The following is a 21,925-nucleotide window of genomic DNA, read 5'->3' on the forward strand; positions in this document are numbered from 1 at the left end:
GTTGAGAAATCGAGTTAGTGATCTGTTGCAGCAAGGGGCAGTTCGGCAGGAGGCTGGGAATACATATCATAGAGGCAGAGAAAGTGCCAGAGAGACAGCGCAGAGCCTAGGAAGGTTGACGCAGAGGCTGAGGAGGCCAACGCAGAAGCCGCAGAGGCTGACGCAAACAGTGCAGAAGGCCGCAGAGCTGACGCTGGGCTGAAGAGACTACGCTGAGTTGATTTCGTGGGCCAGACTGAGTGTTGATCAGTTGATGCAAAGTCGTAGGAGGGTGACACAGTTCCAGGGGATGGCTTGGAGCAGGTTTTGTGGTCCAACTAAGGAACAATCGAGGTTACTGTGGGACCAATCATCCGGTTGTTGATTAGCCAGAATATCTGTCTCCGGAGAAAGGTATTACTACCGAGGATAATCTCTAAAGGATGAGCCATTTTTGGCACCCTAGTTGTATTCAGAAATCTGCTTAATAATAAAATCCTCATATCTGCTGCATCATTTCCCTGCATTGGGTTTTTCCGGGGACGATTGTCCAAAAATAACGGTGTCCCTTGTGTTGTCTCAGTTTATTTCAGTTGCTGATCTGTATGTTTGTGAAGGTTGCAATTGTGTTTATTTCGATATTTATGCATATAAATAACTTGTTAATGTAAAGAACAAGTAGGAGATAATAAACTAGATATTGCAGTAGGGGTTTCTGATGTGTTAGATTCAGAAATTTTCACATGGTATCAGAGGGATTGCAGATCACAAGAGGACTGAAGACACCAGCAGAAGAAATCTGAAAAATTTGCAACAGAAGCAGCTGTCCCGAGAGACAGCGTTGTTCCAGAGCTGAAGCAGCAAGAGAAGAGGTGATGCAGTGCTTAGAGGGTGATGCAGAGGCTCACGCAGAGCTTGCGTCAGCATTTCGAGCCAAAGGAAGGGTCAGCGCAGAGGAAGAGAGAGGCAGAAGAGGCTCATGCGGAGCCACGTCATCCTTCTCAGCCAAGTAGGATTGACTCAGTTGGCTAGAGGAGCAGATTCAGCCTTCATCGTGATTGCGCAGAGTCTAAAGGGCTCAAATTCTTTAGTTGTTGGGGCTAAGGAGGTTGTGCAGATTGTGATTTGAGGAGCTGGTGGAACGCTAGTTCTGTCAGTGCAGAATAGTGTCTAAGGAGACAGAACCAAAGTAGAGAGAAGCACTATCTCGACGGATTTCTAGCCAAGAAATCCAGATCCGAGTTGCAGCAGCAAAGGGGGATTCAAGAGCAATGATTCGACAGTTGGTTGATTTCCAAGAGGGAAGTCGAGACTCAGAAGGAGTCCAGAAAAGAAGCAGAGATGGCAGTGAACGAACTAAGGGATTAGGATAGATTGGACAGAGATTCCAATTTTGTCATCTGGAAGACCAGGATCCTGGCAGTCCTGGATAGACATCGCATCAAGGACTATGCCTTGAAAGTAGTAGCTATCCCAGTTGACCCAGCTGAGAATGAGAAGTATGAGGAGGCTCAGGTGAGGGCGAAGTGCATGATCCTAGACGGGGTCAAAGATCATGTCATAGCACATATTGCTGAGAAGAACACAACAAAGGAGATGTGGGACACCCTGACCACCTTATACCAGGGCTCTTCCATGCAGCAGAAGATGCTATTGGAGAATCAGCTGAGGTCATATCAGATGCAGAAAGGAGAGGAGATAGATCACTTCCTCCTCAAGTTGCAAGGAATTCGCGACCATCTTACCTCCGTGGGGTCTACAATGGATCCAGAGTTTATGGTCAGCACTACTCTGAATGCAATCTTCGAGGACTAGGAGACGTTTGTCCAAAGCATCTTGGGTACAGTGACTCTCCCCAGTTGGGAGGAGATGTGAGCAGCTCTATGACAGGAGGAGATCAGGAGGTTGACCAAGTCGGGGAGTAGCGGTAAAGAGTTCGAGTCAAGAAAGAGGAGGAGGAGGATGCAGCTCTAGCATCTATGGGACAGCAAGGGAAGAGGAAGAAGAAGGACATCTCCAAGGTCAAGTGCTTCAATTGTGGGGAACTGGGACATTATTCATCTCAGTGCCCCAAGAAGAAAGGCAAGGGAGAAGCCTCCGACTCAAAGGCAGCTCCAGCAAAGGCGGAGAAGGAAGCTGAGACTGATGACGATTGGGCCATGACTGCTCATGCACCTCTAGAGTAGAGGTGGGCTGACATCGAATTGCATTTAGGAGGACTACATACTAAGGGCAGGATCCTTGAGGTGCCCAAACTCTTGGATCACATACGACTACAGGAGCCCTTAACGACAGTAGCATGATGACAAGTGTCGGGTGGAGCAAGGTGTGATGCAGCAATAGTGGCAAAGCTAGAGTGCTGAAATTTGAGACGGCACAGTGGAGGTTGTAGCAATGCAATAGGCACAAAGGTGTTTGCAGCAGTGCAGTAGCAGCAGAGGGAGCACAGGATAGCAACTGAGGTAACTTCACACGAGGCTTCCAGAATGACCAGGTTGTCAATGATTGGGTGAATTCAGTTACTTACTTCTCATGAACTGAGTTGCAGAGCAGCAGTTAGCAGTGGCAATGCTATGGGCAACATCATGCAGCATGTTGAGAGGCAGTTGCAGTACAGATGTAGCAATGGTAGTGGCAATGTCATGGGCAACAATATAGGACACAACAGTGCAGTGGATGTGGGGCAACACACCAAGCATCAGCACAGAGGACCGATGTGGAGGATCAGTGTTATGCTTCTATGATGAAGCATTGCTAGAGCGCATTCCTCGCTAAGAGGGAGTGTTGATTTTGGGTAGCATCAGATGTGCTCTAGCCATGAAAATAGGTGGAGAGGCTAAGGCACATGAGATCTCCAAGTCCCAGAAATCGTTTGGAGAAATTCCACCCGGATGGAGAGATATTAAAATAATTAATATTTTTAATGAAACCCTAAGTCTAAACTTATGAAAATTAAAATATTAATGTATATTAATATAATATGGGTGAGAAAGTTCTAAATAACGAGGATCAAGCTAGATCTAATCTTAGCCGTTGATTAGGGACTTAATCTCGGTCGTTGAATCGTCAACAGGAAAAGTATAAGAGGAGGCTTGAGGGTCAGTTGGAGATACACCAAGTTGATCAGTCAATTCGATTTTCTGGGGCAGGGTTTGCTGAGAAATCGAGTTAGTGATATGTTGCAGCGAGGGGTAGTTCGGCAAGAGGCCAAGAATACATATCAGAGAGGCAGAGAAAGTGCCAGAGAGACAGCGCAGAGCCTAGGAAGGTTCACGTAGAAGCAACAAGGGTTGACACAGAGCGCCAAGAGGTTGACACAGAAGTCGCAGAGGCTAACACATGCAGCGCAGAGGGTTGCAAAGCTGATGTTGGGCTGAAGAGACTGTGCTAAGGCGATTTCGTCGGCCAGACTGAGTATTGATTAGCTGATGCAGAGCCGTAGGAGGGTGATGCAGTCCCTGAAGGGTGACGTAGTTCCAGAAGATAGCTTAGAGCAGCTTTTGCTGTCCAGTTGAGGAACGATCGAGGTTACTGTGGGGCCAATCATCCGGTTGTTGATTAGCTGGAATATCTGTCTCTGGAGAAAGGTACTACTGCCGAGGATAATCTCTGAAGGGTGAGCCATTTTTGGCACCCTAGTTATATTCAAAAATCTGCATAATAATAAAACTCTCATATCTGTTGCACCAGTTTTCCCGCATTGGGTTTTTCCGGGGACGATTGTCCAAAAATAACAGTGTCCCTTGTGTTGCCTCAGTTTATTTCAGTTGTTGGTTTGTATGTTTATGAAGGCTACAATTGTGTTTATTTTGATATTTATGCATATAAATAAGTTAATAACTTGTTAATGTAAAGAACAAGTAGGAGATAATAAACCAGATATTACAGTAGGGGTTTCTAATGTGTTAGATTCAGAAATTTTCACAGCTTCAGCATCACGAGGCATCCAGACTGACCAGCATGTCAGTGTTTGGGTGAGGTTTCAGTTACTTACTTCTCAATGATTGAGTTGCAGTGCAGCAGTTAGCAGTGGCAGTGCTATGGGCAGCATGAGGCAGCATTTTGAGAGGGAGTTGTAGTATAGATGTAGCAGTGGTAGTGGCAGAGTCATGGGCAACAGTACAGGAAGCAGCGGTGCAGTGGATGAAGGGCAGCAGGCCAAGCATCAGCAGCACAGAGGACCAATGCAGTGGATCAGTGTAGTACTTTTATTGAGAAGTGTTACTAGAGCACATTCCTCGCTAAGAGGGAGTGTTGATTTTGGGTAGCATCGGATGTGCTCTAGCTCTGAAATTTTGTGGAGGGGCTAGAATACATGAGATCTCCAGAACCCAAAAATCGTTTGGAGAAATTCCACCTGGATGAGGAGTTATTAAAATAATTAAAATTTTTAATGGGTTCCTAAGTCTAAACTTAGGAAAATAAAAATATTGATGTATATTAGTAAAAATATGGGTGAGAAGGTTTTGAGTGATGAGGATCAAGCCTGTTTCAATCTTAGTCGTTGATTAGATCACAGTAGTTGATTCATCAACAGGAAAAGTATAAGAGGAGGCTTGAGGGTCAATTGGAGATACACCAAGAGATCAAAGAGTTCAATTTTTCTGGGGCGTGGTTTATTGAAAAAGTCGAGCTAAGTGATCTCAGTTGCAGTGAGGGGCAATTCGGCAGAGGAACTTTAGTCCAGGGCCGTGGATACATAGCAAAGAGGCAAAACAGTAGCAAGAGAGACAACGCAGCTCCAGAGAGGGTGACGCGGAAGCTAGAGGGGCTGACACAGTTCCTTAGAGGCAGCGTTGGGGTTGTCTGTGGGGCAAAGAGAGCAGCAATTCAGTAAATCGACTTCTGAGCAAGGGAGGCTCACTGGGAGAGTGATGCAGCTCCTAGAGGAGGTGACGCAGTTCTAGCACAGAGGTTGGAGCAGCGATCGCTACCCAGCACTGGGAACAACAATTGTCATCTGTGGGGTTTGATCATCCAATTGCTAGAATTGTCAAAATCTCTGTCTCCGGATAAAGGTACTTCTGCCAGGTTTATTCTCTGTTGGGTGAGCCAGATTTTGCACCCTAGTTGTATTCAGAAATCCGCTTAATAATACAAACCCTCTATATGATGCACCAGTTTTCCCGAACTGGGTTTTTCTGGGGAGGGTTTTCCAAAAATAACGGTGTCCCTTGTGTGATTGTCTCATTTTATTTCAGTTCATGATCTGTATATATGTGTAGGCTGCAATAGTGTCTTCATCATTATTTAAGTAATTAAATAACTTGTTGAATGTAAAGAACAAGTAGGAGATGATAAAACAGTGATTGCAGTAGGATTTATGATATGTAGATTCAGAAATTCTCACAGTTTGTTGAGTTAAATCACTGATTAGAAGGTTTCTTGTATGATGCCCTAGTTCAGTCATCTAAAGGGTGTTAGATGGTTGATAAGAGGAGTTGTTAAGATATGGTGTGTTCGAACAACAGTTGTGTGTGCCCTAGTACTGTCAACAAGGAGAAATCTTGTGACAGTTAAGAGGGAAAACTTTGAAGAGCATAGTTTATCAGATTTGTGAAGGATGGAGATCAATTTGTAAGGAGCAATTCCTTGGATAACTGTATGGCATTCATAGGACTAATGTCAGATCACAGTCTAGAGGGGCCTCGAATTTCGGTGTATAGAAGGAGCAAATCACTACAGTGTTGGAAGATAATGGGGTGGGAGAGTTTATCAAGCAGGCAATAGTGCCACCTCAAGATCCCCAATAGTTGGCCCAGCATACTAAGAATGACACCAAGGCGAAGAGGATCATTCTAGAGGGGGTTAAAGATCATATCATTCCTCATCTCCATGAGAAGAAGACAACGTTCGAGATGTTTAAAGCCATCTTATATACGTTTCAGGGTACCAGTGATGCTAAGAAGCTTGCTCTTAGGGAGAAACTAAGAAGCACTTGAATGAGCAAGGATGAGCCCATCATTACATATCTTTTTACTTTCATTTGGGTTCAAGATGAGCTACGTGGTGTGGGTGTCACTGTGCCAAAGCAAGACCTTGTGAGTTTTGCATTACTAGGACTTCATAAGTCTTGCTATACCTTCCAGGACGTAATAAGTGGCAAAGAAAATTTTTTACTAATTGGAAAAGGCTATGGGGTGACTATGTTCAAGAAGAGATCTGGAGAGGAACAAGAGATGACAGATCAACACCAACAGAGGACGAGGCGAAGTTTTTCCTGGCATGCAAAGGTAGCAAGGCCAAGGGCAAGAAGGGCCAAGGAGAGTCTAGACAAAAGGGCGAGAAGAAGAAGAAGGATCTAAGCAAGATCAAGTGATTCCACTGCCTAGAGTTTGGACACTATGCCACCAAGTGTCCTAAGTGGAAGAAGGAGTCCGGTAAGGATCATGTAGGTGCATCAGTGGAGGTAGATGCATTTTCGACCGAGTTAGAGAAAGATTTCTCGTTGATAGCTTTTATGGCAAGCTCAACAAATAGTAGTGTATGGTATATTGATTCAAGAGCATCCTTCTACATGACCAGGAACAAGACGAATTTTTGCCACCCGAAGGAGAAGGACATGCAGTTTCAGATCAAGCTAGGAGCTGATGGTATGTATCCAGTTAGAGGAGTTGGTACGTCAGCTTTCAGAGGGAGTCAGGTAATCCTCTCAATCTTAGAGATGTCCTCTATGTACCAGGATTAAAGTAGAATCTTGTCTCAGTAGCTACCCTTGAGGACAAGGGTTATGATGTTATCTTCAGCAGAGGTAAGGCTTACCTCTAGCACATAGCTTATGGATGCAAGAAGCAAACAGGACCGGTGTAAGGAAGAAGAATCTCTGCAAGTTCCAAGTAGAGACAGGTGTAGCCTTGAGCAGCAAGGCAAGGAGTGCTTAGAGTAGAGAAGTGGTGGTTGAGGTGAGCAGAGCTCTGAGGGAGTCCCTAGAGCAAGAGCAAGTTAGAGTACCTAAGAAGAAGGTAGTCAAGATGGAGCCTCAACTAGTATCTCTGTTTGAGTCTCAACTAGTTGGCAGTTGGGTCGACCAATAGGATGATGAGGAGCATAGCCCAGGGCGAGTGGAGGCAGACACTCAGTCAGTGACTCCCAGTATGTTGAAGTTTCTAAGTCTAATAGTTAGAAACCCTCCATGTACTTTCTGATTTATTCCTTCCTACTTGTTATGATTAATTAACAAGTTATTTATCATGTAAATACTAAAAATAAACACAAGTACATGCTCAACACATTACAGATCATCAACTGAAGGAAACAGAAACAAGCACACAAATGACACCGTTATTTTTGGACTAATGTTCCGGGAAAAACCCAATGCGGGAAAATAGATGCAGCTATCTGAGGGTTTGACTTATTAAGCAGTTTCAGAATACAATCTGGGTGCCAAATCCGGCTCACCCAACAGAGAAAAATCTCGGCAGTAGTACCTCTCCTTTGGAGACAGATGCTCCCACTGAAACCCTGGATAAACACTCCGGCAACTCCAATCTGCTCCACGAAAAACCCCAGCGTCAGCCTCTAGGGACTATGTCAGCCTCTTCTGCCCTCTGCGTCAGCTTTCCCGATGATTCTGGTAGTTCCGGCTTCTGCCCTCTACGTTAGCTTTCGCGACAGTTACTAGCAGTTCCGCCTATTCCTGGCAGTTTTGGCTTCTGCCCTCTGCGTCAGTTTTCCCCACAGTTCCGACTATTCCCGGCAGTTCCGTCTTCTGCCCTTTGCATCAGCTTTCCTGGCAGTTCCGGCTTCTGCCCTCTGCGTCAGCTTTCCTGGCTGTTGCGCTGATCCTCCCCACACTATCTCTACCTCTCTGCTTCTGTATTCACTACCCCTCAGCTACAACTCCAGATCACTCTCTCAACTTTCTCAGCAAACCCAGCCCCAGAAAGTCGAAATCTTGATATCTTGGTGTGTTCTCCAACTAACCCTCAAGCCTCCTCTTATACTTTTCTCGTTGGTCCATCAACGGCCAAGATTAAATCACTAATCAACGGCTAAGATTAGATTTGGCTTGATCCATGACTTTTGGACCCTTCTAACCCAGTTTTATATTAATACCCATTAATATTTTATTTTTCCTAAGTTTAGACTTAGGAACTCCATTAAAATATTAATTATTTTAATATTTCCCAAACCGGGTACAATCTGTCCAAACCATTTCTAGGCCTTGGAGATCTCATATGCCTTAGCCTCTCCACCAATTTTCATGGCTAGAGCACATCCGATGCTACCCCAAATCAACACTCCCTCTTAGCGAGGATTGTGCTCTAGTAATACTCCTCACTGAGTATCACCCTGATCATCCAGCATCAGTCCCTATGCTGATGCTAGGCCTCCCTGCCCAACATCCTTTGCACTACTACATCCTGTATTGCTACCCAAGGTCCCGCCACTGCCACTACTACATCCGTACGGCAGCTCCCTCTGCATCCGTGTTGCTGCTAGTCCATATACTCAGCACTGCATCTGCACTGCATCCCCTTCTCCTCACACTGCATTGTGCTGCCCATAGCACTGCCACTACTAACTGCTGCACTGCAACTCAGTTACCGAGAAGTAAGTAACTGATCCACCCAACTCTGATAGCCTTGTCAGGCTAGAGACACTCCCAATGCTGAAGCTCCCTCTACCACTAACAAGTGCTCCCTCTACTGACCTCTGTGTCGCTGCAACAACTCCATGCATCTCGTGTCGTTGCACACCTCTCTGTGCCATCCTGCACTGGTGCAACACTCCTATGCTTCTCGCACTGTTGCAGCCTGCTATCCCGGGACTCCTGCACTGTAACACTCTCTGCCCCTCCATTCGCATCCGTCTCTATCAACATCTGCCAGTCCTGCTACTCCTCTTCGGGGCTTCCGTAGCAAGGTATAATTCAAGAGGTTGGGTGCCTCAAGGATCCTGCCCCTCAATGCCTATAGTCTGTCTAACTACAGTTCGATGTCTCCCCACTTTTTCTCCAGTGGCACATGAGCACTCATGGCACAGACATCATTTGTCTCCACTTCCTTCTCTGCCCTTTAGCGCTGCCTTGGTCTCGGAAGCCTCTCCCTTGCTCTTCTTCCTCAGACATTAGGTCACATAATGACCCGGCGCCCCACAGTGGAAGTATTTGACCTTGGAGAGGTCCTTCTTCTTCTGTTTTTCTTAATTACCCTCAGATGCTAGGGCAGCATCCACCTCCTCCTCCTTGATTATGATTCCCTTGTTGCTGCTTCCCGTCTTGGTCACCCTCCTGACCTCTTCTTGGCGAAGAGCCGCCCACATTTCCTCCTAATCTGGAAGGGTCGCCCTACCCAGTATGCTCTGGACAAACACCTCCCAATCTTCTGAGACTGCATTAAGGGTTGTTCTCACCATCAACTCTGGATCTAGTGTGGCCACTATGGAAGTCAGCTGATCTCGAATCTCCTTCAATCGACCGAGGAAGGTGTCGATCTGTTCTCCCTTCTGCATCTGGTATGACCACAGCTAATTTCTAGGAGCATCTTCCTCTGCACGAAAGTATGCTAGTACAACTTGGTCAAGGCCTCCCACATCTCCTGTGCCATATTCTTCTTGGGTCCCTATAATACTAGTGATTACCCCATTACTATTGTAGTTATACCCCTTATTTATATTGTTGTGCCCCCATTACCCCCATATTGTTATTAATGTGCCCATAGAATCCCTCTATTGTTATTTTTGTGGCTTTATATTATTATTGTTAGGTCGGCTGGATTATATTGTGACTCCATAGACTCCTATATATAGAAAGGAGGTTTTGTCATTTGAATCATCCAAGAATTGTTCATTTATGTAATGTAAAGGAGGTTGCCCCCTCGAAGAGGCTGAATTCTAAAGCGTGGATCTCTCTTTTCTATCTTTTTGTGAGCTGGTTTCATAACATTTGGTATCAGAGCTTTGGATTCTAGGGTTTCGCTGCTCCAAACAGGTCATCGTGGCATTTTCGCTATAACTTTTTTTCTGTGACGTTTCAGAAGTCGCAAAAAAAACCCATTTGAGAAGAAATCGCGTTGAACCTTGGGTCCGAATTTCAGAGCTTTTCGCGCGATATTTTCGGAGATATGATCTCAGGAAGTTGGTCTTTTTGCAGACTCCTGAATTACACTCAAAACAGGTGACCTGGGGAAAATCGTCATAACTTTCTTTCTGAGCATCGGATTGAAATTTCGTAAGAAGGTACAGAAAGAGGACGGACTGTAGTTTTCTTTTATATATTTTTCAGAGTCAAAGGTTGAAACAGTGACACGTGGCACTTCATACAAGTTCGCTCTACTGAACTAGTCTATAATCAGGTCACTGAGGGAGATTGTGCATAACTCCTTCTTGGAGAATCCAATTTGGTTCAGACTAGTGGCATTGGAAAGAGGACATAGAAGGCTACTACAGGTCACAATTTCAGAACTGGATGATTCGAAATTACAGAGATACATCAGATTCAATATCTGGCTTCTACAAAGTAAAAAAAAGGTTTGAAGGAATTCAAAGGGCCTAGTAAAGCATTATTATCGGTAACTGATGCCCCGAGGAAAGAAAATGCAAACACCTAGTAAGGAACCTGAAAGCTCTAGCATGACTCATGAAGAAGAGGAAGAAATGCTACATGATATATCAAAATTACAAGAACAAGTGCAACAAATGTCACGCTCACAAAAGCTAACAGATGCTAAGATAAATGGCGTGGAATCTAAGATAAACGGCATGGAAGCTAAGATGGACGATTTGAAGATAGATTTGAAGACAGATTTGAAGAAAGACATGGCAAATTTGAAGACAGATTTGAAGACAGACATGGCACATTTGAAGACAGATATGACAAATTTTCTACAAGAGATACTTACTAATGGTGAAAAGGTTGTAAAGGAAACTCATGATGTGAACAAAAGTAATGTTAATCATGATTCCATAGATTCTAATGTTGGATCGAAGACCCACCATATTCCAAAAATCGATATGAGGAAGTTTGATGGCAAGGATCCCGCCACATGGATATTACAGATGGAGCAGTTCTTCGATCTCAATAATGTGCAAAACACACAAAAGGTACGTATGGCAACTTTATATTTGGAACCAAATCAATTTGTATGGTATCAATGGCTTTGCTCTCGTAAACAATTTATCACTTGGGCAATTTTTACGGAAGAATTGATAGCACATTATGAGGATACAAAAAGCAACACTTTTTTTAGCCAATTGATAAGTCTCAAACAAAAGGGTTCAATAATGGAGCACATTGAGGAGTTCCAAAAATTGAACATAAGGGTAAAAGATATTCCAGAGCAGCATAGGATTGATGTGTTCATAGGGTCTTTAAAGATAATATCCAACATGATGTTCGACTTTGGGAACCTGATTCATTAGAGAAGGCATTCAGGTTAGCAAGAAAAATGGAAAGCAAAATTATGGCAACCAGGAAGCATACCACTCACAACTATAAAGACGGAAGTGCAGTTGCCCCTAGTCTTCCACAACCTATAAGGTTGACACCACAACAATTGGAAGAAAAAAGAGCAAAAGGGCTTTGTTATAGTTGTGATAGCAAATACACTAAAGGTCATAAGTGTGCTGAGAAGAAATTATTCTACATAGATTGTGAAGAGGAAGAAGAAAAGGAGCAAGAAAGGTCAAAAGAAGAAGATATACTCCAGGAACAAAGCCTAGATGAAGAACAAATAAATCCAACCATATCTTGTAATGCATTGGCGGGAATTACCACTCCTCAAACCATCAAGATAGAAGGACAAATCAAGAAGAAAAAGGTGATAGTGTTGATTGATTCAGGAAGCACCCACAATTTTATTCATTGTAGGGTAGCAAAAGAATTGAATTGCTTCCTATATCCAGCACCAGAGTGTCAAGTGATGATTGCAAATGGAGGAACAATAAATTGCTCTGGAAAGTGCCATAATATCAAGCTATCCATGGGAGAATATGTATTGACTAGCCCAATGCTTTCCATTCCAATGGGAGGTGCTGATGTTGTACTAGGAGTCCAATGGCTACAATCCTTGGGTACAATAGCTTTTAATTTTCAAGAACTTTTCATCAAATTTTCTGTGGAAGGAAAGGAAGTTGAATTAAGGTGTATTGCAGGGAAACCAGGAAAGATAATCAGCTCTAATGGTATGACAAAGCTTCTAAAAAAGGAGCAAAGGGGTGTAATTGCACAATTATGTTCGCTAGATGTTTCCACATTAGAATCATCTATTTCTCCAGATCTCCAAAAAGTCCTGGACAATCATTCCAAGGTATTTGAGACTCCCAAAGGTCTCCCACCTATGCGTGATCATGATCATGCTATTCATCTGATTCCAGGAAGTGTTCCTCCAAACATCAGGCCGTACAGATATCCCTATGTCCAAAAAAGTGAAATTGAACGTATGGTTGCAGAAATGCTAGAGGCTGGTATAATTCAACCGAGTCAAAGTTCTTTCTCTGCTCCAGTAGTATTGGTGCACAAGAAGGATGGATCATGGCGCATGTGTCCGGATTATAGGGAGCTCAACAAGCTCACTATTAAAGATAAGTTCCCCATTCCTGTCATTGATGAATTACTGGATGAATTGCATGGATCAATTTACTTCACCAAGTTGGATCTTCGTTCAGGATATCATCAAATCAGAATGAAGATTGAAGACATTCCGAAAACGGCATTTAGAACTCATGAGGGTCATTATGAATTTTTGGTCATGCCTTTTGGCCTTACCAATGCACCTTCAACATTTCAAGGTTTGATGAATTCAATTTTCAAACCATTCCTTAGAAAATTTGTGTTAGTATTTTTTGATGATATACTTATTTACAGCAAGTCTTGGAAGGATCATGTTGAACATGTTGACAGGGTGCTACAACTATTGGAAGAGAAACAATTATATGCCAAAAGATCCAAATGTTTCTTTGGAGTCCAGGAGGTGGAATATTTGGGTCATATTGTATCTCATGAAGGAGTTAAGGTAGACCCTACCAAAATTAAAGCCATTAAGGAATGGAAAATCCCCACATCCATAAAGCATTTGCGCGGATTTCTTGGGTTGACAGGGTATTATCGCAAGTTTGTTAAGAATTATGGGAGAATAGCAGCACCTCTAACGACATTATTGAAGAAAGATGCATTTTCATGGACTCCGGAAGCAACAAAGGCCTTTGAACATCTTAAAGAGGCAATGTGCCAAGCACCGGTCTTAGCTACACCGGACTTCACAAAAACCTTTATTGTGGAATGTGATGCTTCAGGAAATGGAATTGGTGTTGTTCTAATGCAAGATGAAAGACCCATTGCTTTTGAAAGTCGTCCAATCAAGGGAAAGTTTCTAAGCAAAGCTATTTATGAGAAGGAAATGTTGGCAATACTCCATGCACTTAAGAAATGGCGACCCTACCTAATGGGAAGACACTTCAAGGTAAAAACAGATCATGATAGCCTTAAATACTTTTTAGAACAAAGATTATCCTCTGAAGAGCAACAAAAGTGGGTCACAAAGATGTTGGGTTATGACTTTGAAATCATCTACAAAAAAGGGAAGCAAAATGTGGTGGCAGATGCACTCTCAAGGAAGGATGAGGATGTGGAAGCATTGTTGTGCGCTATTTCTATCATCCAACCAGATTGGATAAATGAAGCAAGGGAGGAATGGAAGAATGACAAAGAAGTGTGGGCACTTATTCGAAAGCTACAACAAGATTCCAGTACGTCTGATACATTTAGCTGGAAAAATGATTCGTTATGGTACAAAGATCGCTTATACCTCTGTAAGAATTCCCAGCTAAAACAAAAGATTCTTATGGAATTGCACACTTCTCCCTTAGGAGGGCACTCAGGATTTTTAAAAACTTACCACAGGGTTAAGAAGGAATTTTTTTGGGATGGCCTTAAATCAGATATTCAAAAGTTTGTGGCAGAATGTTTGGTTTGCCAACAAAATAAAGTTGAAACAATTAAGACACCGGGTCTATTACAACCTTTATCCATTCCAAGCCAACGTTGGGAGGAGGTATCAATGGATTTTATCACAGGTTTACCCAAGTCTGAGGGAAAGAGTGTCATCATGGTGGTAGTTGACAGACTTACCAAGTATGCACACTTTTGTGCATTATCACATCCATTTAAAGCCAGTACAGTTTCTACTGCATTTATGGAAACAGTTCAAAAGCTACATGGAAACCCAAAGATTATTGTAAGTGACAGAGATCCCATTTTCACTGGAAATTTTTGGACACAATTATTTTCTTGTCTTGGTACTCAGTTAGCTCATAGCTCATCTTATCATCCTCAATCTGATGGGCAAACTGAGATAGTAAACAAATGTTTGGAAGGATATCTTCGTTGCTTTGTATCTGATAAACAGACACAATGGGTCAAATGGTTGCCTCTGTCTGAATGGTGGTATAACACTTCCTTTCATACAGCAACAAAAATGACCCCATTTATGGCACTTTATGGGTATCAACCACCATCCATCACATCATATTTAAGAGAAAATTCTAAGGTTCAAGCAGTGGAACATCACATCGAACATCAACAACAAGTCCTCCAACTCTTAAAGGATAACCTCGTGTTGGCACAGAATAGAATGAAACAACAAGCAGATCAACATCGCAGTGAAAGAAGTTTTGATGTAGGTGATTGGGTATTCCTACGGCTACAACCATATAAGCAAATGTCCCTCAAGCAAGCTAAGAAGGATAATAAATTATCACCAAAGTATTATGGTCCGTACAAGGTGTTGCAAAAGATTGGTACTATGGCATACAAATTGGAGCTTCCTGCAGCTTCTCGATTGCACCCAGTTTTCCATGTTTCATGCTTAAAGAAGGTTATAGGTGACAAGCTCCCAGTTCAAACAATATTGCTAGAACTTGACGAGGAAGGAAAAATTATATTGGAACCGGAAGCAGTTATAGAAACAAGAACTCGACAGCTACGAAATCAATCAATTTCAGAGTACCTTATCAAGTGGAAGAACTTATCCGCTGAAGATTCCACATGGGAGGATGAGAATTTTATGCAGAAGTATCCTGAACTACTCAAGCGTTGAGGACAACACTTTTTTGAAGGAGAGGGGCATGTTGGGTCCCTATAATACTAGTGATTACCCCATTACTATTGTAGTTATACCCCTTATTTATATTGTTGTGCCCCCATTACCCCCATATTGTTATTAATGTGCCCATAGAATCCCTCTATTGTTATTTTTGTGGCTTTATATTATTATTGTTAGGTCGGCTGGATTATATTGTGACTCCATAGACTCCTATATATAGAAAGGAGGTTTTGTCATTTGAATCATCCAAGAATTGTTCATTTATGTAATGTAAAGGAGGTTGCCCCCTCGAAGAGGCTGAATTCTAAGGCGTGGATCTCTCTTTTCTATCTTTTTGTGAGCTGGTTTCATAACAATTCTTCTCGGCAATATGTGGTACTATGTGATCCTTGACCCCGTCAAGAATGATACTCTTGGCCCTCGCCATTGCTTCCTCATACCTGTCATTGTCAACTGGGTCAACTAGGACCGTTATCGTCTTCAAGGCGAAGTGCTTGACACGATTTCTGTCAAGTACGGATAAGATTCTGGCCTTCTAGACTACGAAGTTTGAGGCTTCGTCCAGTCTGTCCTGGTCTCTTACTCCGTGTAGTGCCATTCCGTTGCTCTTCTACTTCCCTCCTGGAAGTTCTCGATGTGACTCCCTCTGAGCCTCGATTTCCCTCCTGGAAATCCTTTTGCCGATGTCGAGATGCCCCCTACTCTAATTGTCTGTGCAACCGCACCACTAATCCGGATTTCTTGGCTAGAAACCCTCGGTAGCAACTCCCTCCTCCTTGGCCTTGCCTTGTTAGGTATTGTTCTGACAACAGTACCCCACCAACTCCACTCTGCAACTTATCCACAGCCTCCTAAACCCCAGCAACCTGAAGGTGAGAGCTCCTAGGCTCTGCACAGTCCCAACACCGACAAACTAGCTCCCTAAGCCAACTGCGTCAGCCCTCCTGGCCTCTGCGTGAGCCTATCTTTGCCTCCCTCAGCCTCTGCGCAGCCTCTTCTTGGCCCGAACTTGATGACGCAGGCACTGCGTCACCCCTTCTTTACTGTTTTGCTGCTAGGAACAGCTTCTGTCACTCAAGACAGCTATTTTCTACCATGCTGCTCTGCTCGGCTAATGTCCTCAGTTCTCCTGTGATTTGCAACCACGCTCTAATATCATGTTGAAGTTTCTAAGTCTAACAGTTAGAAACCCTCCATGTACTTTCTGATTTATTCCTTCCTACTTGTTATGATTAATTAACAAGTTATTTACCATGTAAATATTGAAAATAAACACAAGTACATGATCAACACATTACAGATCATCAACTAAAGGAAACAGAAACAAGCACACAAATGACACCATTATTTTTTGACTAATGTCCCCGGAAAAACCCAATGCGGGAAAATTAGTGCAACTATCTAAGGGTTTGATTTATTAAGCAGTTTCAGAATACAATCTGGGTGCCAAATCCGGCTCACCCAACAGAGAAAAATCTCAGCAGTAGTACCTCTCCTTCGGAGACAGATACTTCGGCTGAAACCCCAGATAAACACTCCGGCGGCTCCTCAGCTCCAATCTACCCCACAGAAAACCCCAGTGTCAGCCTCTAGGGACTGTGTTAGAGTCTTCTGCCCTTTGCGTCAGCTTTCCTGGCAGTTCCGGTTGTTCCCAGCAGTTCCGATTTTTGCCCTCTATGTCAGCTTTCCCAACAGTTCCGGCAATTCCCGACAATTCTGGCTGTTCCCGAAAGTTCCGACTTCTTCCCTCTATGTCAGCTTTCCCAGCAGTTCCGGCTTCTACCCTCTGCGTCAGCTTTCCCGGCAGTTCCGGCTTTTGCCTTCTGCGTCAGCTTTCCCGGCAGTTCCAGCTTCTGCCCTCTGCGTCAACTTTCCCGGCTGCTGCGTTGATCCTCCTGGCACTATCTCTGCCTCTCTGCTTCTGTATTCATAGCCCCTCAGCTGCAACTCTAGATCACTCTCTCAACTTTCTCAGCAAACCCAGCCCCAAAAAGTCGAAATATTGATCTCTTGGTGTGTTCCCCAACTGACCCTCAAGCCTCCTCTTATACTTTTCTCGTTGATCCATCAACAGTCAAAATTAAATCTCCAATCAACGGCTAAGATTAGATTTGGCTTGATCCATGACTTTTGGATCCTTCTAACCCAGTTTTATATTAATACCCATTAATATTTTATTTTTCCTAAGTTTAGACTTAGTAACTCCATTAGAAATATTAATTATTTTAATATTTCTCAAACCAGGTACAATCTGTCCAAACCATTTCTGGGTCTTGGAGATCTCAACTGCCTTAACCTCTCCACCAATTTTCATGGCTAGAGCACATCCGATGCTACCCCAAATCAACACAGTATAGCGAGATTTCAAACCAAGTGGGCAGAGGATTTGTTTAAGGGAGATCGGGAGAGAGTTGGATCTTCCAGTATTAACTTTAGCCAGAAAAAGCAACCACAGAGGTACACGGGGTACATGGAACTTATGACTGAAGTGATAGACTCGTAGAGCATGGTTGGAAAGAATAGGTGTCCAAATTATATTCCACAGAAGAAAACAGGGAAGCCTTCTAGTTCAAAGGGAGCAGTTGCAACAATGAAGAACATGGTAGTGTTGAAGACAGATCCAAGTGGACAAGGTTCTTCTAGAAGTGCCTTCCTCGCTAAGAGAAAGTGTTGAAAATAGTAGCGAGAGAAGGTCCTTCTTGACTTGTGCCTTCGTCAAGAAAGACTTCGATTTGTTTTCCTTTTGTCAAGTACAAGTTCATGAGATGGACAAGTTAGTTTGTTCATGCACAGAAATGGAAGCTCGGTTATGTGGTTGACCAAGTGCGAGTTCATCTATAGAAGAGAACGAGTTGATGAGCTTCAAGTCTTGATTGAAGCATGGACTTGTTAACTAGTAGTTCGACTTAGTTAACAAGTCACTTGCAAGATATAGCATGATCGAATAGCATAATAGGAGGACAAAGGCACATCTTTGATCATTCTTGTATGCACGAGGTTGTGTGTATGAGAGCTTGTTGTGGATAGAGCATACCTTGGAGAATCCATACACTGTGACAGGAAGACTTCTTTGTGCAGGTTTGCGCTTGGAATTAGGAGGAATTCCTAAAGAATAGGGCCCACTATTGCGCTAGGAAATAGGATATTTCTAGTGCTAAAAAATAGGGGCAGAGACTGCGCAAGGATTGAGGAGCTGGGTCGGGTTTTCTGCAGGGAGATTTCATGCTAAGTGTTAGTACTATAGTAGTGAGAACAAGCTTGTTCTCTAGTGAAATAGTGCTGCCCTATAAAGAGATCAATTGCTCAAAATTCTGTTAATAAAATTCTACAGCAAAGCAAAGGGTTTTCCCAATTGGGTTCCCTAGAAAATTATTGTGTCTCTTGTGTAATTGTGTCTTTAGCTTTGTGTTTAATTCTGCTGCTTTTATTGTTGAGAAATTTTGTGTCTTGGTGAAAAGAAGAGTAGTTTCAGATTGTTCATTAAAGCAGTAAGTAGAATTTCAAGGAAATTCAACATCTTGTTCCAAGATCCTCACACGTAGTCCCAATCAACCAGTTATTGAGGGATAAATTAACTACTAGAGTAAGATGCAACAGCAACTGCAAGCCTTCGACCAAGTGAAGTTGAACATCTATACTACACCTATCATGGCACTTCCAGACCTATCTCAACCTTTCCAAATAGACATTAATGCATCTATTACACCATGGGAATTGTCCTCACCCGGCAAGGGCATTCCTTTGCTTTTCACTCCAAAACAGTCAGTGATGCAGTATGCAACTACTTTACTTTTGACAGAAAACTAAACTCCATTGTACAAGCATGTCAACAATAATGATATCACATGCTAGGGAAGGAGACCTTGATACATTCAGATAACAAGCCCCTTCAATTTCTTCTTAGTTATTCTATCTCTCATCACAGCATATATAGCTCTTCTGATTATTGTGGTTTCACCCTCGAATTAACATTTATTATCTCATTTGATAATGTCATATAATTACATTTACTATGTAACATATCTTATATCAAATTGGAGCTGGCTGGCTGTTTATTTTTTTTACCTTCTATTTGTTTATATGTTCTTTTCTTTTTCGTTTATTAACCCGTAGAGAGCTATGAACCCATCTGGGCTGCGACGACTCTATGAGATCTGATATTTGGACCTTTGCCTTGAGTGCTTTTACCAGCGAGACATGGGTAATCCCCTGGAGCTGGCTGCACGCTCCTTCAACACTATCACTCTGAAGTTGAGGAGTCGTCAACTGAATATTATTGAATAATTGCCGGGGCCCCCCACTCTCTGTCTTGAAATTTTACAATACATAACTCTTTCATAACAACACTCACCCATTGCATCTATTTTTTAATGTTTCCATTTGGGAACGTGAGGAATTCTCAGGTTCGATTCCAATGGCGTCCTGCTTGTTCTTCAACGCCGGAGATCAAGAAAGAAGTGCGCTAAATATCGGCAAAGCTTTAACCAGAATAGAAAAGAAAGGAAATAGTTGGCATACCCGGATCGTCCCACGAGCTTTGTTTGCCTCCTTGAATTTTTTGCTGGTGAAGAAGGACCTCCTGGACAATGGCGAGACTCCCAAGCTTAAAATCGCATGTCTGCCCTTATCTCGGAGATTCGTCCCGTTTTTACACAAATTCAAGGCATCATCGGCATTGAAGGAGATTTTGTTATAATGGAGAGGGAGTGAAGATTGCCCGCGTGGAAAATTGGTGTACAGAGAAGTACAGGAGTGCAGAGCCATTGAGAATGCTGTAGCCGGTTCAGTATAGCCATTTTGCTATCGATAAGCCTCTTTTTGTTTTGTGTTAAATTATTTTTTACAAATTTTTTTGTATTTACGAACGGAATTGGTCACCTCTAGTTTTTCTTTTAAACTATTTTTGTATTTGCAGAGTTCATGTCAAATTGATGCAGGAGTGTCATGACGAAAAGAAGTGATATGTGAAATGAAATGATATTTTTTTATGATATTAAAAAGAGTTTATGGTATTATTAATTTTTTATTTTTTGTAATTTAATTATTTTCTTATTTAAATTGATAATGAGTTGGGTTAATTTTATAATATTTTTTTTGCTGAAAAGACAATGTCAAGAAACAGATATTAAGAACTAAGGACTAATTATCATCAACTCAGTTGTGAAATAGGAAGCCAAAAGAAGTGTGGGAGGAAAGAGTATGCATTTTTTGTTCTTCCGGACTAATTCTCATCAACTCCGTTGTGAAATAAGGCGCCAAAAGAAATGTGGGAGGAAAGAGTATGCATTTTTTGTTCTTCCGGAAAAGTGGAAACAAAAAAACATTTCATTTTAAAATGTGAGGACTTCAAAGAAAAACATTTCATTTTTTAGAATGTGAGGATTTCAAAAACAACAGGGAAAGTTATGCATATGCTAGCAACTAGCTCTTAGGAAATCTATTTAGCGAGGGGTTTGTCGAAAAGCTCGGAGCATTTATTGTGAAGCTTCATAGAAAAAGAGCCGAATACATCAAGCAGATGAAGAAGCAATCTGTTTCTTAAGCTATTTTTAGCCTCATAAACATTAAAATAATTTATTTCTTTCTTTCTTTCTTTCTATATTCCCATAACTTTTATAATGTTTTTGAAAGCATAAGTCCCAAAATAAAATGTTTTTCCAAAACCCCTTAATAACAAATGTGATTTAACTACAAACACTTAACTAATTAAATCAACCAATAAAAATAAACTATATACGTAATTATTATTTATAACTTTTAATTTAATAATTTATAAACTTAAATATTATAAAGATTATGTAAGATTATGTCAATCTTAGGTAACTTATAATTTTTTTCCTTCTTTACTTGCAGATCTCAATTTTGTATGAACTTTGAATCAGTGAACTAATAAAGATCAGACCCGTGTAACACATTTACACATTATAGAGATATATATAAATTTTATATATGGTTAAATTTTAAATATTTTAAATTTAATAATAATTTTTTGAATTTTTATAGTATAGTGTGTATTAACTATTATAATAAAATGTTATATAAATGTAAATATACTTGATATGAATTATAATTAGCATAGCCATATAAAATTAAAAGGTTGATAAATGTTTATAAGTATCAATTTATGATAAGCATCAAAATACTTATTTTATAATACATTTTAAGATCTTAAAAATATCATAAAAATTAATTAAATTATAATTTTATTTTAAATTGTTGTTGTTGTTAATTATAAAATGAATTAACACACAGAGATATTCATATATATAACATTAATAACAAGATTCTTAACCATGGAGATTTAATATCACTTAATTATGGAGATTCTTAACCTATAAATACATTTTGTTACTTTTGTTGCGCATTCGCTATAAGTTCTAAAAATGGTTGTTGTTGTGGGGGATCAACACCCTCACCTCCTCCTCGCAATTGGCCACCATGTCTAGTGACCATTGCATTCAATGAGCTTGTAAAAACATGTATTAAGTATTTGAAAATTGGACCTAAGAAATTTGTTAAGAAGTTGTATAGGATTCTGAAAGTGCAGGTGAATCCAAGTAAATCTCGGGGAATGGCTATTAGTCTAGCTAGAAGAGGTTTGGTTGGCTAATCTATGGGAGTTTGTCCTTCTCCAAGATCTATGAGGGTGTGGGTGGAAAGAAATTGGAGACTCCTAGTTAAAGGCTATATTGAGTGTGCCTTTTGTAGCAAAGGTTCTACACCTTTTTATTAGAACTTAAAGAAGATTAAGATCTCATATTCAAGAGAGGCTCTTACTTCAATGGTGTTCATGGTATTTACTTGGATCATTAAACATTGGATTTTAATCAGGAGAGTGATGTTCCCTCAGCAATTCCAATATGGGTAAAACTTCCTCACTTACCTCTACACTATTGGGATGAGGA

At 41.6% G+C, this 21,925-nt stretch overlaps 1 protein-coding gene across 2 annotated transcripts in view; it reads right to left on the bottom strand.

Moving 5' to 3' along the window:
- Nucleotides 1-19,836, bottom strand: part of HST (homogentisate prenyltransferase) — a 307,427-nt gene extending 287,591 nt beyond the window's left edge. The window contains exon 1 of one of the 2 annotated variants that reach the window (XM_089412784.1): nucleotides 19,539-19,836. In XM_089412784.1, coding sequence (XP_089268910.1) covers nucleotides 19,539-19,784 — 246 coding nt within the window. In that variant the 5' untranslated portion in view covers nucleotides 19,785-19,836. The remainder of the gene's footprint in view (nucleotides 1-19,538) is intronic. The other variant, XM_089412783.1, reaches the window with a different exon arrangement.
- Between the last annotated feature and the right edge of the window lie 2,089 nt (nucleotides 19,837-21,925).

Source organism: Pinus tabuliformis, chromosome 3_1 (assembly GCF_031772625.1).
Source record: "Pinus tabuliformis cultivar Carrire ecotype Pingquan chromosome 3_1, CPIR1, whole genome shotgun sequence".
Lineage (NCBI taxonomy): Eukaryota > Viridiplantae > Streptophyta > Pinopsida > Pinales > Pinaceae > Pinus > Pinus tabuliformis.